Here is an 18,008-nt window from a genome sequence, read left to right on the forward strand (position 1 = left end):
GCCTTGCAAAATCAGTCAAAATCCAGAAAAAACGGCCGGGAGCGAAGGGCCTTGCTCTGGTGAAAATGGCTGGGAGTGAAAGAGTTAAATTTCTGCCAGATCCATTGCATATGTCAATATGTTATTATTCAGCAAAAACTTATGTAAATATTAAGGGTGTAACGGTACATGTATTTGTATTGAACCGTTTCGGTTCGGGGTCGTACCGAACGAGTTTCTGACGAAATGTAAAGTGCTGTCAAATTTAGCGCGTTAACATGCGGTAATTAATTTTTTTGAATTAATCACGTTAAAATATTTGACGCATTTAACGCAAGCGCGGAACGCCCACTCATGCTTCCCATAATCCCACTGTTACGTCCCACGGACGGCTGCTAAGGGCGTAACATAAAACGAGACACGCACACAAGTGGACACAAATTTATTCACACAAGTTGAACTCACAATGAACAAAATGTACAAAATGCGGAAGAAGCGGGCTTCAGCGTAAGCCCAGGCCAAAACAACAAACAAAATGAAACAACACTTGAACCCCACCCGCTAAGTAAACCCTGATTGTAAAAAAGAAAAAACAATACAGCCACTAACCTGGCTTTTACGCTAAACAAAGCGGGTTGAACGAAAACGGCAGTTTACCTCTACTGCTGCGGTGCTCTTATTTACAGTGGTGAACAAAAACGATCCAATAATGAATGAACACAAAATACCTCACCGAAAAAGCGGGAGTGTAACAAAATAGCGATCAAATGCACAGGTGAATGAATAGCGAGCAAACAGCTGGCGAGGAGGTACGCGGCACGTATGCTGTCAAATGCGAAGTTGCGAACTCTGAGTGTTGACTGTAAAATGACGAGCGGTCAGATGACTTTTGTTAACGCTGCCTTTATTTGGTTAACAAGACTCAGGCACAATACAACACACACGCGGGTATGCAAGTTTAAACAACGGCCTAATAGTATTACCCAGAGCCGTATTACCGTGTATCGGATTAGCTGCCGTAAAGCAAGTGTCGTTATTGCCGCAAATGTAAACAAAGCGCTGCATAATTGATACATGTCAGACAGCGGCTAGTTCGGGTGGCCCGTCAGCAGCAGTGACGTCGTCAGCCCGTCCGGCGTCAATCAGAGTACGCCACGTTGGGAGGGGAGGCAGCCAGCTGGCGGATGCGGCGATCAGATGACTGACAGTCTCAAAAAAGATAACAATTAAACTGCCAGGGCCGTCGCACCACTCAGAAGTGCAGTGAGCAGCGTGGGTAACGGTTAAATGTTAACATGGAAGATGGTTGGCCCTCTGGGTGGGGAATTCAAATTAAAAAAGAATATAGATGGAACAACTCTTCACTTCAGTGTTGCAACTGTTCAATTTTGCACATCAGATATTTATTTTAAAGAAAAAGTCTTAGCCAAAGTTATTTTTATTTTGTTTTTCAAAATATCTACATTTCAGAATATTGTATTTTCTATTTTTGAGCAGAATTCTAGCTTTGTATAGGCTAATGTTCCTATTGTTGAAAGCACAAAAGTGTGTAATAAACAACTAGCACACTTATATTTTGCATTTTGTTTTCTTACTGTACCGAAAATGAACCGAACCGTGACCTCAAAACCGAGGTACGTACCGAACTAAGATTTTTGTGTACCGTTACACCCCTAGTAAATATGAATAGGAGTGATCCATGATATACAGTTCTTCAGTGTCTGGATAACTGCCAGTTAAAGGTTCCTGTTTTTATTTCCTCTTAGAATTATGTAAAAATTCTTTGGCCAAAAACACAAAACCTGGGGGAGGCTGTGTGTCTAAGACTTTGCTCCTGTATGCACTTTTGCTTAGATTTGCTTCATGAATACACTTAGGATATTTACTGAACAATGTTTACATAATGCAATGGTAGTTGTTAATATTTTGCCCAATGATGTTTATATTTTAGAGACTTTTACATGTAAAGTATGCGCTACCATTAAAATAGCCACAAGAATACAGATATATTATATGTTATATGAACAACTGTTATATGAACCACCTTCTGACACTGACAAACAAAAATAAGGATCAGTATCCTTGTACAGGCAATATTTTCAAAACCATTCTATGCAAAAAAAAACCCAAAAAAAAAGTCTGATTGTGTGAGTATACCTGATATTGTGGCCAGTGAGTGCATTTTTATTTAAGAAAAATATAAGCAAATGAAGTAGCAATACTAGCCAAGGATTTGTAAGATTGAAAAGATACAGCCGTCCTACAAGGTTCATAAAGTCTGTCGTGGAGTGGTTGCATAATAGTTAAACATCTCCTTTTTGGCAGTTATACTGATAAAGGTTGTTTAAAGATACTCCATTCATTAGGAGTTAAACGGTTAAATGACAGCACACAGATAAGATAAATATGCCATAATATAGCAACTACAAAAACAAACGTATGTACTTTGTGTTAAATAAAAGAGTCACAATTTATACAGGGACCTATTTTGCAATAATACATTATACTTTTAAAGCACCTTTCAAGACACTCACGGACACTTGACAAGTTAAAGTAGGCAAAAAAATAGTATAGCATTAAATAACAGAAGTTTTGTACTCAACTACCTAATAGTTTTCAGTTAGTATTGCGTTATTTGACATCCTAAAAGGATGTTGCACAAACAAACAAAAAGAAAACCTCTCAATTAAAGCTCACCCAACCTCAAGAATGAATTGCTGAACCCATGATGAACTACTTGAACAATAGGAGTACAAAAAAGAATGAACAAAAAGAGTCTTATTATGATGTCAACATGTTAATGTGATTGCACCATTCTGCATCCACTTTTATGCTATGTGGGCACTATGTATTTCTTTTAAACTTTAACTGTTTTTCTGAGTATTGAATGAGCCTTTTATGTTGCTATAACCTCCACTTTTACTCATCCTTCCTTTGAATTTCTACTAGTATATCCTTATCCCTATGAGGGATGTCCCCAATTGGATCTCGTGATCAGAAAATTGGGCCTGATCACGTCATTTTCATAGGACCAGAATCGGGTGAAAAAGTGTATTTGGTTCAAATGTATTTCTTTAATTTTTTATTTTTAAGAGTATACACAGTATTTATATACAGTATACACTACTGAAACAAATTTTGCGGAAAAGCCAAGAAATTCACAGCCAGGATAGCTCAATTGATCACATTGGATGACGGACTTTATTATTATTATTATTTTTTGTTGTTGTTGAATAGAATTATATTTATTTTATCTTTTCGGAATGTTGCAAAAAACCAGGATTAGGATTGGGCATCGAGTATCGATGAGATCCGGGATTAACACTCCGGTTCTCCCGGAACCGTTCAGATTTTTAAATTTTGATTCCAAGTTTCGATGCCCTGACTGCCGACCGGAAAAAATAGCAGCAGAACACCACGGAGAATAAGCCACATGAGGTCTAGCTCCGTTATCAGCAAATCAAATGAAGTGGCTAATTTAGTTTAGCACAAAAACGTGTTGCTTCGCTTTAAATAATTGACAACAAAGTAACAGAATAAACACACCGGATTGATATCAGACCCTCTGTTAAAATGTGCAAACTTACAGATTTTGTTTTGTCAAGGGTTCCCAACGATGTGTAGTGCAGAGGAGGTGTGTAGCGTCTGTACACCTCAAGGATTCTTTTTCAACCAAAGTAATGTTCTTTTTGCATGATGCTTCCAGGAAGTCACCACTAGGGGAAGCCTAGCGCACACAGCAAAACCAAAGAAAAACTGTAGAGTCCATAGTTACAATAGTGACAGCTTGTGGACGGATGAACAACATGTCAACTTAGTAAGAAATCAAACTTAAAAAGAAGTCAACTTGAGATCAAGGGACAGAACACTCCCCACCTGACATATGCATGATGTCTTGCATGCATGATAACTTGTAAAAATACCACCTAAAACAAACGATGCTTAACAATAAATGCCTGCAGCATAAGACACTTTAAAACATAGGCAAAAGAATGTGTGTAAATGCTTTCTCCATGAGCTTTTGAAAAATAAACATCTTTGTGAAAGTGCACTCCTGTGGAAAGAAACTTCATCATATTCAAGTTCAAAGACTGATATTTACATACAATTTAAAAATGGCCCTGTGAGAAATTCATAGCAAAGTTAATTGAAAGTTTATATAATTTAAAAAGTAATCGAGAAGTTAAGAAATTAATATAAACTATGCAATTTGTTTGACCCTGCCTATTAAAAGAATCGGAATCGAGAATCGTTTGAAACCAGAATCGAAAAGTGGAATCGGAATCGGAACCGTTCAAATGATGCCCAACCCTAGCTAGGATCAATTAAGGTTCCAATTTGCTCAGATACTGAACTTTTGTGACTTCGCTTCCCAATGACAGCTCATCTTTTCCTCAGATTCCTCAGGTGAACAGTGGCTTCGCCAAGATGCAGCTATGACAAGGGTAGAGCCACAGTGTCCACCAAGGTAACACTTTTACTTTTTGTCATTTGACATAGTTTTTCCATGATATGAGCAAAATTACCTCGTTATCTGAGTTGTCTTTTTTCCCCCACCATACCAAACCATTCGCTTAATTCTTTATGTGTTTATCCTGTGGTGGTTCAGTAAATAACACCATTCACAAGTGACACCCACATGTGTGGTAAGTGGAGACCATTGTTCCCAGCAATCTGTTCTCAGCTTGTGGCGCCTGACAACAAAAAGGAATTGTCTCTCACTGCTTGGATGTTCCATCATTTTGCCCCTTTAAAAAACTGACTTTCTGTGACAGAAGTTGTTTTTATGTTAGTGTGGGGGGAAAAAACTCTGTGGAAACGTGTTCTAATGACTCAGCCATGTATGCGCGTGTAGGTGTGTGTTATCCTAGACAGGCTCTTTACATCATGGAAAAGGGAACTGCGCTAGTTCTAAATAGAAAATATTCTGGGTTGTTAAGGCACCATCTTGCTATTTTACACCCCTCCCTTTTTTAGGTTCCTCGTGTTAAACTTTTAGTCAGTGTATTTCTACAATTATAAGCAATAATATAAAAAAATAGCTAATCTTAGTCCTAGTAAATGTCATTTTACAGAATAATTAAATGCATTCTGCAGTCAGTAAGAAGAAATATTATCATATTACAAAGCCATCAGGTTTTTAAAAACTATATTAAAAAAAAAGACAAACATTCTTCGTGTTACTTCCAATGTGGTGTGGCCTATAATCAAATCAGATAAACAACTAGAAAAAAATTATGTACTGCTTGTAATGTTATCTTTAGAAGTAGACACTTGATGTGGAAACATCCTTCCATCTTATACTGAGGTTACCAAAGAAGTGCGGCTGAAAAAAGTACTTTTATGATTACAAGAAACTATCTCAAGCCATTTACATTTTCGTTTACACTTCATTTGGACTCAGTGTCATAAGACTTTCATAATGATGAAATGACACCTGTCATGAATGTGAATGAGGGCTTATGGCAGATGACATTGAGTGTCATTTTGTAAATTATGTCACTTTTGATACAATATTGAGATATATTTAAAGTATCTTGGGTTTGATAAGAGTTTAGGAACTGTGTTAGTGTTAGGACACTTAGGCTAGGTTCATACTGCAGGTCTTAATGCACGAATCCGATTTTTCCATGTTTTTCCGACTAGAGTGGAGCATTAACTTGACGGTCTGAATGTGACAAGTCGCATAGAAGTGGACCATTTCAAATCCGATCTGGGTCACTTGCTTTTTTTTTTTTTTTTTTTTTTTTAAACATGTCTGTTCAGCTGTTTGACACAGAGAATGGAAGTCTGAGTGTCCGGTTGGTCTGAACAGTTTTAATGTTTCACATTAGAGTATGACCTACTCCCACTGTGATCATTCAACATATCTCATTGATTTATGGGTGAACAAAGGAAAAGAAGGAGAGAGAAAGAAGAAACACAAACAACAAGAAATACATTGAAGGCCTACACTAACTATGAATATGTTGGTGTTATCGTCAGTTGGATGTATTTCCGGTTGACACCATGTGGGGGGGCTGTTAACCAGGGAAAAGTGGGGGGGGGGGGGTCTAGAAGAAAAGTGATTGGGAGGGGTGGAGTGTACACAAATCAGCCCTGTGATCTAGAACCCTGTAATCGTGTGAATCCCTTCCGAGTGTGAGCCTGTTGGCAACCCACCCTACGCCGCCCCATCTCTAATCCCGGCACCGAGGTCACCCACTCGAGCGCGCCCAATCACATCCAGCCATGCGTGAAACCCATGTTTAATGGGACTCACGCATGCGATAGCCACGCAGACGAGCGAAGACGCCCCCATCCAACCCGGGAGGGCAGCGTAGCCCATCCCTCCTCCTCCAGCCCAGCAAAGGGGCCATCGTCACCCCCCAGGGATCCAGGGTGGTCCCCCGGGCCCATCAACCGGCCTTCAGGGATGGGAAGAGGGGACGCACAACCAACCCCTACCCCCATCCCCATACGTCCACCCGCCCCACTAGCCACAGCCGTAGCCCCCCAACCGGCACGGCACATCGCCAGACCTCCAACGGCCCACCAACCGGTCTGGGTCACATTCATTTGTGGTTTAAATCTGATCTGGGCCACATTTTTCCAGACTGTGGCTGCAGTCTGAACTGTCAAGTCTCCCAAATCAGAATTCATACAGCAATTAAGTCAGCAAAGAGCGAGAGCAGCACGTAAGACGGCAACGATGTAGCTTTTCATTAGGGTTAGTGCTTAGCCTGAACTCAGCTTTTACTACGCAGGAGGCAGGCTTAACCACAGTCATAAAACCTACAATGAAGAAAAGGATAAGCTTGATAATGCTCGGTTTCTTTCTGTGCGCCAAATGACCAATATTTCAGTAGTGCTTACATGGCGGAGTCGGAGCAAACTGACGCACACTTATGTGTGTGCATCATGCACGCACAGTGTTAGTTATTTTTTCGGACTGCCAATCAGTGCGAATGCGTAATACTCGAACGGGCTCAATTGACCAAGGCAGTCTGAACGGGCACACCAAAAAAACAGATATGACAAAAAAATCGGAATTCTGCTTTAAGACCTGCAGTATGAACGTAGCCTAAATGACATCAGTAATAAGCATTCATTAAAGTTCATGAATCATGACAGTGTCATGTCATAATTATGACAGTCTTATAAAGTTATCAAATTTTCTTTCAAATGTTCAGTGGGAGAACTGTTATCATAAATGATTTCATTTGCATGAAAAAAAGTCCCAACCTGTTGACACAGGCACAAATGAATTTAATATGTTTTATACACAAAATCAACATAGCATTGAGCTAAGATTTTAAAATATCATGACAAGAAGAATGTGTGACTGTCTTGGGGATACAAAAACAACCCCGCAGCATCTTTTTTCCATGAAGTTCTCATCAGTAGACCCATTTGTCATTCTGTTAGTCTCCTTTTGTTCTCAGTATGGCTTTTGCATGTCCTTATGACGCCTCAAGAGCAACTTTGTTCTCCTCCTCTTCCAATACTCTGCCTCAGTCAACGTGACTCCTGCTCATGTTTTGTCCATCCTTCTAAGCATCTCACTAATCTGTCTGGTTTCTGCTCAGTTTCTCCAGGTCACCTCTCATCCTGGTGTCCTTGGACGGCTTCCGTGCAAAGTATCTAAAAGATCATGGCAGCCACCTACCCGTCATCAGCAAGTTACGTAAGTGGCCAAAACTTGAATTTCTGTGGCAGGAAAAATCTTGGTCACGTTAAACACTGTGTTGTAGGAGCTTTGGGTACAACCACTCCAAATATGAGATCAGTGTATCCAACAAAGACATTCCCCAACCACTACTCTATTGTCACTGTGAGTAGTAGCTGCACAATTTCCTTGACTTTTCCCTTTATTTGTTGAATAATTACTGGGTCAATTTCATCGCTTCAGGGTCTTTACCCAGAGTCCCATGGGATAGTTGACAACAAGATGTATGACGTAACCCAGAATGCATTCTTCTCCTTGAAAACCGAAGAAAAATACAACCCGAAATGGTATCAGGGAGAGCCGGTAAGTAATTGTGTGCAGGCGTAATGGTTTGTACTTTTTTTAGGGTGTGTACATAACTGGATTTCACATTTTATTGTGATGTCAATTATGAAGAAACCTTTTCTGTGCACTTTAGTTGTCATTGAATAATGAAGCAGTTCATTTCCCTAATTTTCGCCTTGTTTGAAAATGAAGCAAAGCACTTTCCAAGGTAGGAGTGACTTATTCAGCAGGAATGCGTTGCTTCACAGTGGCATTGTCAACAATAAAGCAAAGAACATCTGTGGAAAAATGACTAATACAAATACAGATGTAGGACATTTCAAAGACTGATTAGATGTTCTATTCCAATGGACTTAAAATGTCAGCATGCATTACTATTCATACTCTGCATTTCCTTCCTTCTTTGTCTTCAATGTCCTCTTTCATTTTCTCATCCCCTCTCTTATCTTCAGGTCTGGATCACTGCCATGCGTCACAAATTAAGAACAGGAACATTCTTCTGGCCCGGCTCAGATGTCGCCATCAATGGTAGCTTCCCAGATTTCTACAAAATGTATGATAGGTAAGAGCGGCATTGTTCACACTACTACACGCGAACCACGTGACGTTCTCTCATGTCAGGTCAGACTGTACCAAATTTCTATATGCTGATGTCTCCGTGCAGAAGCATCCCTTACGAAATCAGAGTCTCGACGCTGTTTGACTGGCTGGATTTAAGAGAAGGAGAACGGTATCATGTTCCTTATAATTTCTTACTAATCCACCGGGCTGCAATGTTCTCAAGAAGGCTGACTGCTGAATGTGTTATGTTCTAGACCTGACTTTTACACTTTGTACTTGGAGGAGCCCGACGCATCAGGACATCGTTATGGCCCTGAAAGCAACGAGGTAAGTCTACAGTGGTATGAAAAAGTATCTGAACCTTTTGGAATTTCTCACATTTCTCCATAAAATCACCATCAAATGTGATCTGATCTTTGTCAAAATCACACAGATGAAAAAACAGTGTCTGCTTTCACTAAAACCACCCATACTGTACCAATGAACATCATAGTAAAGAGTGACTTATTGTACATTTCCAAATACATACCACAATTGAAACATGAATATCTGAGCTGTAACAAATCCGAGGCAAAAAACATTAAAGGGTGAATTTTGAATGGCAAAAGAGAAAATAAAATACCGTAATTTTCGGACTATAAGGTGCACCTGACTATAAGTCGCCGCCCACCAAATTTGACACAAAATTGGCATTTGTTCATAGATAAGATGGAATATATGATGCAGCTGACCTCACTTTATTATGGGATGTTTACACCAAAAGATATTAACCGGTAAGACTTTATTTGGCAGCGGCATCATAAGACTGGCAATAACTTCAACCAGACGCTTCCTGTAGCTGCAGATCAGTCTGGCATATCGATCAGGACTAATTTTGGCCCATTCTTTTCTACAAAACTGCTGTAGTTCAGTCAGATTCCTGGGATCAATCGCTGTCTTTAGGTCATGCCATAGCATCTCAATGGGGTTCAAGTCTGAACTTTGACTTGAGCACTCCAGAACGTGTATTTTGTTCTTCTGAAACCATTCTGAATTTGATTTACTTCTGTGTTTTGGATCATTGTCTCGTTGCAGCATCCATCCTCTTTTTAGCTTCAACTGGCTGACAGACAGCCTCAGGTTTTCCTGCAAAACATCCTGATAAACTTTTGAATTCCTCCTTCCATTAATGATTGCAAGTTTTCCAGGCCCTGAGGCAGCAAAACAGTCCCAAATCATGATGCTCCCTCCACCATGCTTCACGGTGGGGATGAGGTGTTGATGTTGATGAGCTGTTCCATTTTTCCTCCACACATAGTGTTGTGTGTTACTCTCAAACAATTCAACTTTGGTTTCATCAGTCCACAAAATATTTTGCCAAAGTTTCCAAGTGCCTTTTTGCGAACATTAAACGAACAACAATGTTTTTTTAGACAGCAGTGGCTTCCTGCGTGGAGTCTTCCCATGAGCACCATTCTTGGCCATAGTTTTACATAAAGTTGATGTGTGCACAGAGATATTGGACTGTGTCAGTGATTTCTGTAAGTCTTTAGCAGACACTCTAGGGTTCTTTTTTACCTCTCTGAGTATTCTGCGCTGAACCTTTGGTGGTCTTTGGTGGACGGCCACTCCTTGGGAGAGAAGCAACAGTGCCAAACTCTCTCCATTTGTTGACAACTTCTCTGACTGTCGATAGATGAACATCCAGACTTTTAGAGATGTTTTTGTGTTCTTTCCCAACTTTATACAAATCCACAATCCTTGATCGCAGGTCTTCAGACAGCTCTTTTGACCGAGCCATGATGCACATCAGACAATGTGTTTTAGAGTGGGCAGGGCAGCTTTAAGCCACTCATCATTGATTAGGCACACACAAATTGTTTGGTAAAAATAGGTTTCAATTGCTCTTTAAGTCTCCTTAGGCAGATAGTTAACTCCCATATTTTCCCCCTTCTGTCATTGTTTGCATGCTATCCTCAGTAAAATTTGAAAACCTATAAATGTTTGGGTGGTTTTAGTTATCGCAGGGACTGTTTTTACATCTGTGTGATTTTGACAACAGTCAGATCACATTTGATGGTGATTTTATGCAGAAATGTGAGAAATTCCAAAAGGTTCAGATACTGTACTTTCTCAACGCAAGCATAAAACATAGTCGGAAAGAGCTTCGGGGTTCCTCCCTTAATCCTAACTGTTTTTATAGCATAATTTATAACATAAATGTGTTTAAAATGCAACCTACTCGCCTCAGGCATTCAACCTTTATTGATGTGCTTTACAAAGGCTGTTGCAGAAATGTTGTTGTGTAAGTTGCATGACCCCATTTGCTAAAACTGTCTCAAATTTATAGGGGTGTGTAAAAGCAAGGTCTAATGTTAAACTTAAGGTTAACTCTGATGTTAATGGTTTACTTGCTGAAGAATGACCTTTTGTTGAAACAGCACCCATTCACTAACAGGAAGAGTCATTTGGGGCACACTCTAGTGACCTCCCTGTTAACTTGTTACCTTGGGAAAGCATCTCATTTGTAATGGAATGTTACTCCAACACTAGATTTGGAAGGTCAAAGTTTATCTTTTTCTGAGGCTGTGTAGTTGTGCTGGCATTGAATAGCCTCATTAAGGCACTACAAATTATTGACACCTCTTAAATCACACAATCCATCTTGTATTAATGGCAGTGTCTTCCATAAATAAATGTATAAATAAAGGCAAAGGATGAAATTATTAATATTTTATTTGTCATTTACTGCTGTCAATTCATAAAGGTGGTTTAAAAAAAAATAACAAAAATATTCCGTAATTTTTGGACTATAATAATCCTGTGGTTTATTTGTTATTTATTTGGATTAATAGGTAACAATTTATTTGACAGCGTCATCCTAAGACTGCCATAAGACCATCATAATTATGACATGACACTCTCATGGGCATTAATGAATGCATATGATGGATGTCATTACGTGCCACAATTTATGTCACTAACTCTATTTATGTCCAGCTCGGATCTTTTACAGCTATTGAAAAATGAGATAATTTGCCGGATGACAAAAATGTTATGTCATAAGCATTTATTAATGCTCATGACAGTGTCATATCATAATTATGATAGTCTTATGACAGTATAATGGCACCAATGTCAAATAAATTGTTACCAAATACCATAACTGGCAATTAATGAAACAATTGTAGTGGTAAATAAAGAAATAGTTAGCACAGAACAATGCAATTTTATGCTAGGAGGCATGTTGGACTACAACAGTGTTGACAGCAGGTGGCAGCAGAGGTTGACTGCCTCCCTCAAGGGAGCAGTGATTGCCAAATGAAGCTTCTTGAAGCAATGAAGCTTTTCAGCCAATTGGATGAAAGCTTCATGGTGGTTCATTTGGTGTTATGACAGTCTTATGACGCTGCTGTCAAATATTGTGTTGCCGGTTAATATCTTTTGGTGTAAACATCCCATAATACAGTGAGGACAACTGCGTCATATATTCCATCTTATCTATGAACAAATGCCAATTTTGTGTCAAATTTGGTGGGTGGCGACTTATAGTCAGGTGCACCTTATAGTCCGAAAATTACAGTATATTATTTTCTCTTTTGCCATTCGAAATTCACCCTTTAATGTTTTTTGCCTCGGATTTGTTACAGCTCAGATATTCATGTTTCAATTGTGGTATGTATTTGGAAATGTACAATAAGAAACTCTACTATGATGTTCATTGGTATAGAGCTAATACAGTAATAACATAAAAGTCAAATATATGTGTATATGCTGTATATCCATTAATCATGTTGTGCCATTTACGTATTTTTTATATCTTATTTTTTCAACAGTCTCAGTTCCAAAAATCATTAAAAAGATATTGAAAATTATTAGCATCAACTATTAATAAACAATATTCATTTAAATAAAAAATACATGTAAAGCCTTAGGCATTAACCAAGTCAAATTTACTATAGTTAGGATCTTTAAAAGATCCTAATTTTTTATGAATACATCCTAATTCCTTCTTTCATCTGTTCACTTGTTTTTAGATCGTCGAGGCCCTTATAAAGGTGGACCGTATTATTGGAAAGATCATGGATGGTCTGAATGACAGGAACTTGCTGCACTGCGTCAACCTACTCATAGTGTCGGATCACGGTGAGTTGCAAACCCTTTGCTCGCAGCAGTGGGAAGACATGCAACGTGTTCGCTTGGATTCACGCATGCAGAGGCCTGACGTAGCTGCCAGGGCAACCCCAATGCTAGTTGAGCAGAACAAATGAATGAATGACGAGAAAATAACACAAATTTCACGCCAAAAGTGATAGAAAGTTGGATGTCGCAAAACTAGCGTGGTACCAACGGAGTGCCTCTGAAGTCCCTGCGGTTTTACAGTCGGACAACATCCAGCAGGCCCAGATGGCTTTGAGGCTTCCATTTGCCTTCCAAATGTTTGACTTGGTTGAGTCACTGCATTCGTCACAGCAGAACTGCAGATATATGCCAAAGGGAGCTCAGAAAATGGGTGTGTGAACTAAGTATCTAGTGCTACCAGCTGTATATTTAGTAAGATGTATAATTACTAGAGATAAGTAAAATAAATAAAAGTAGAGCATCTCTGGCAAAAAGATAGCCCCCGCCAATTTCATTCATGAACCGTACAATGGAATGGACAAAGGCATATTGCAATAAGTTTTGCAATATAATGGGCACTGCTTGTAACCTTTTTTATGTTTATAAATGAATGTAAAACAGAAAACAATATTTGTTTAACTGATTATATTTATTACATGCTACTGCAAACAATTTTCAGGAACTACAGCTAACTGGGTGTAGCCATATACATAGCTACACTAAATTTAGCCAAAAATGTGAGATTATGATGATTATAGTTGCATCTGGCACACCCAATTCAATGAGTCATCTAGGATCCTTTTTCTATGGTCGCAGCTCGCTTCAATTGAGACTCATACATGCGCTTGATCTTGACCTGTGACGTCACATGGTAAGAAAGCGTCTGCGACAGAAATTTAAGAAAATAATTACGTGGTATTACTCAAAAATATTTATACGCAATATAATGAATACAGATACTGTAGTCCCCAGGTTATGATGTATTCCACTTAACCCTTTATTGCCAAATGTATCACATTTGATACACCTAAAATTTCATGATTTTGAGACTAATTCAGAATTTTGACATTTCTTTTTGAAAAAAAAAAAAAAATGATGGATGCAAGTCAACACATGCATCTGTAGGTTCCATGAGAAAAAAAACAAACCAGGGTTTAGCAAGGGTTATAGATATTAGAGCGCTTATCACACATATTCATTTTGACTTTTCTTTTTACAAATTTGAAAAAAAAGTTTCATTAGGACCTTATTTTTTTCAAACTTTGGGATTCTCTGGTAATTGCTTCATGCTGCAGGTATTTTAAGTTAAACAGTTTGGACTACAATGCCATAGTCTCGTCTGCCATTTTGTCCCCGGTCATTTTATTTTATTTTATTTTGTTTTGTTTTGCTTGTTTTGTTTTGTTTTGTTTTTAAGTCGCATGAACAGTACCTTACTGTACCTCACAGTATCTTGTTTTTTACTTTATTAATATGATGTGTTCTGTCCTCACTAAACATGAAACTGTTCAGCTTTACAAACAGCAAACAAGGCGATTGTGCGTTTTGAAGCTTTTTACTTCCTTCACTTTTGACAATTTGTAAAGCTGTTACACATAGGTACACTTCAGATATACACAAATTTTAACAATAAAACAAAACAACATAAACAATAAAACACTGGACACTAATAATTGGCGTTCAAAATTCCATCTAGTCTGATCAATATATAAATTTAGTCATTAAATTAGCCTAATTTGTATAACAAAAGTCCGCTAGCTTAAACGCTACGAATGCTAACGCATTTACTATTCTCATAGCAAATCGGTCACACATACCTCCACAAACTGTAGCGCTATACTTAATTACAAATGCATACACAAACCCATAGTATTAGCTTAAACAATTTACGGCCTGATATGGGCCAAAGCAGAGCAAAGCTATTCTTTATCCATGCCACACGTCTGATTCTGCTCCTCATTCATACAAGGCGACAGTCCAGCCAGACGCAATGCTGCCACTAGAGGGCATCTCCATCATTAGAAATAATACAATACTTTTGGACTTTTGGGATAGTTATTTTGAGATTTAGGGATACTTAAAAGTAGCCTGGAACTCCAGACTCACCGCTGTTCCATCTATGGAGTCTAGCCTGAGTTATGCTCCCGCGTTGCGGTGACGGCGCAATGACTACGCCGTCATTTGACATTCAATGGTTCTCCGGCCAGGTGACGCGTTGCTCTGTAATTCACCGCCAAGCCACTAGAGGGGTGTGGCGTTACGTTTGTACGATTTTGGGGCATGCTTGTTGACTTCCTCTTGTCTAGTTTAACAGAGAAAAAAATAAACAATGCAAGATGGAACGCTTGAATGTGGCTTTTCAGCTCATCAACATTGAATAAATGTTGATCCCACAAATGTTGAGGCGCAGGCGACACAGAAGACGGTTTCGAGGCGGTCTGTCCAACTTTTGATGCCGCATAGCGAGTTCTAGGCTTGTGTGGAAACCAGCTAGCTGTGGCTGCTAGCTTCAAACTGGCGTCGAGCACTGCGTCCAGCGTTTTGTCCGAGGTCTGCAAAGCCCTGCAGCCCAATTTGTTTGCCGTGTGCTACAACCAGCCAGTGGGAAGCCATAGCAGATTTCTGGCGTCTATGGAACTTCCCAAACTGCGTTGGAAGCCTTGATGTTAATGTTATCATAAAAGCACCGAGGCACTCTCAATCAGTGATGATGTATCGTGTGTGAACTGTCTGTTGTTGAAAATTAAACATCAAAACAACTCTTTTGGCACCAAACCTGTGCTTTATTCTTCAGATACTTGAAGTGTGACACGTAAATAAGTCACAGACTCACAGCAAACACATGTACGCTATAAATGATGAAGTGCACACCAACTAAAAATTTGACATAAAGTGATAAAAAGCTGGCAGTTTTTGGCCGACTGGGTCACTGCTTCGTGTGGCCACTTGATTCCGAACACACACGTCTCGGTGGTTCTTCCATTTTTTTATTCATTCGCTAACATTGCCATTTGGCAATCTTTATGATGTCTTGACGAGACTTGCTCTTCGATGATACTCCCGTCGGCTTGGTCCATTTTTGCGTGTAGAAAAATGATGTTTGATTCTATTCTACAATGGCGGTGATTTCGCGCTGAACCGGAAACAACATCCTGAGCGGACCAATCACAGTCCATTTCCGCCACGTCATATGCGTCGACTTGAAGCTAGGGTTTGAAAATTCAATAGGCACACGTCAGGCTACGGCGCAGGGTCGTAAATCAGGTCTTCCTCGACGGCGCAGGTTTGACGGGGAAGCATAATTCAGCCTTCTGGGACCGAGCTCCTTATTGGCCTCTCAAGCCCGAACGAAATCGTCCGTACACTCAGATTTGTTTATTTGCGTGACGTGTTCTTAACAAGCAACGTCACTCTTGCGCCTCGGAAGCCGTCTCTACAACAACACAGATGGCAAACGGGAGAGCCGAGAATATGTTCTTATCTGCGGTAAATTAAGTTTTAAATGAATAAAAACACATTAAGTCGCTAAAACCAACAGTCTGTCTTGCGCTAGCCATGTTGAATAAACCTCTCCGCTCTACTTATATGTTTATTCCGACTCGCTAGAGTTTCTTGTCGCTTTACCAATGTCTCGTCCGCCCGTCGCTGATTAGTCTACTCCGCTGTCTGTTTGCTGTGGCTTGCTCCGCCTTGGGAATTTGATCCGCTGAACTGTCGCCAGACTCTATAGCTGGAACAGCGGTGAGTCTGGAGTTCCAGGCTAATTTAAAAGGGTTAATTCCGATTTACGCTGAAATTCGGGTTACATCGCTAGCTAGCGTAGCAAAGGAACTTGTTCGTAACCCGGGGACTACCTGTATTGGAAACCGAACGTCGTATTGCAATAGGTGTATTATGTTTTTTCATATCAACGTATATCGTTAATATTGCCCAGCTCTCGTTATAACTACAAAAAGTTTCAAAACGCCACACAGGATTTTATTTTTTATTTGGCCCAAAAAATTACAGTTCCAGTCAAAAACATTGTTGCACAGAAAAAGCCCTATTAATTTCTAAAACATCGACATTGCTCATTTATTATACATACGGTAATTTTCGAACTATAAGGCACACCAGACTATAAGCTGCCATGCACCAAATTTGACACGAAAATAGCATTTGTTCATAGATAAGCCACAGCTGCCCTCACTGTATTATGGGATATTTACATCAAAAGATATTAACCGGTAAAACTTTATTTGACAGTGGCATCATAAGACTGTCTAAGACCAAATAAACCACCATGAAGCTTTGAACCAATTGGCTGAAAAGCTTCATTGCTTCAAGAAGCTTCATTTAGCCATCGCTGCTCCCTTTTGGGAGACAGTCAACCTCTGCTGCCACCTGCTGACAACACTGTTGTCATCCAATATGCCTCCTGGCATACTTTGCAGCGCCACAGATGTAAATAATAATCTAAATTCATGTTCTGTGCTAATTTTTTCTTCAGTTACTGTTCCAGTTGTATCATTAATTGCTAGCTATGGTATTTGGTAACACTTTATTTGAGTGTGGTGCCATAAAACTGTCACAAGACTAGGGGGGTGCCATCTTAGCCACCCCACGATTCAATTCGATTACGATTCAGGGTGCCACGATTCGCTTATTGAACGATGATCGCAGTATTGACGATGATCACGATTATCAATGCATCATACTTTACTAATTAATTAAGTAGCCGAACAAATTTACAGTATGTCCATTATTTATTAAAAATATCCTAATGATTCAACAGGAACGATGGAAACATGCCCATACACCAATAAGTTACCCTTAAGCCATTTTAAAGGCAGTACTTATTTCTCAACATGCCTATACAACACATAGCTGACCTTGAGATGCTCTTTTTCACAAGAAGGTGCAAAAACAGCTGTTTCAAAGGCAGTACTTATTTCTCTCAACAATACAGTAAATTTACAAAATGTGGAATGAATTCTACATTTTTTGGAAACAAAGAAAGTGTGATTAGAAATAAGACTTCTTTAAACCAATATACTTTGTTTTCACAAATTTCTGTACTATTTCGAATGTTTGTAGTGTTACCGCTGTACTTAATCCTGGTTATAAATGTTCTGCATCTGGAGTAGCTTTTGTACACCACCAAACCGACTGCTAATTAGCATAGAGCTGGGGGCTAACTAGTAACATCTCAAAAACAACAACAATAAAAGCTAAATAGTACAAGAGGGTTTGTGTACTCACCACGGATCGACGGACACGGGACTTAGCAAAACACAAGGGACTTTTTCCATTTAACACCACTTGAAACTACTGCTGTACAACTGAAAGACAAGGAGCAACGAACTATATCTCTTCCCCTCTTGCTCCAAAAAAT

General features: G+C 39.3%; 1 protein-coding gene across 1 annotated transcript in view; it reads left to right on the forward strand.

Annotated features, from left to right (window-relative positions):
- Positions 1 to 18,008, forward strand: part of enpp1 (ectonucleotide pyrophosphatase/phosphodiesterase 1) — a 64,732-nt gene that overhangs the window by 21,093 nt on the left and 25,631 nt on the right. Inside the window, exons 3-10 of the mRNA XM_057823274.1 lie at positions 4,378 to 4,447; positions 7,548 to 7,645; positions 7,713 to 7,792; positions 7,871 to 7,990; positions 8,425 to 8,534; positions 8,637 to 8,702; positions 8,788 to 8,860; positions 12,550 to 12,658. Of these exons, the coding sequence (XP_057679257.1) occupies positions 4,378 to 4,447; positions 7,548 to 7,645; positions 7,713 to 7,792; positions 7,871 to 7,990; positions 8,425 to 8,534; positions 8,637 to 8,702; positions 8,788 to 8,860; positions 12,550 to 12,658 (726 nt within the window). The remainder of the gene's footprint in view (positions 1 to 4,377; positions 4,448 to 7,547; positions 7,646 to 7,712; positions 7,793 to 7,870; positions 7,991 to 8,424; positions 8,535 to 8,636; positions 8,703 to 8,787; positions 8,861 to 12,549; positions 12,659 to 18,008) is intronic.

This window comes from Corythoichthys intestinalis, chromosome 19 (assembly GCF_030265065.1).
Source record: "Corythoichthys intestinalis isolate RoL2023-P3 chromosome 19, ASM3026506v1, whole genome shotgun sequence".
NCBI lineage: Eukaryota > Metazoa > Chordata > Actinopteri > Syngnathiformes > Syngnathidae > Corythoichthys > Corythoichthys intestinalis.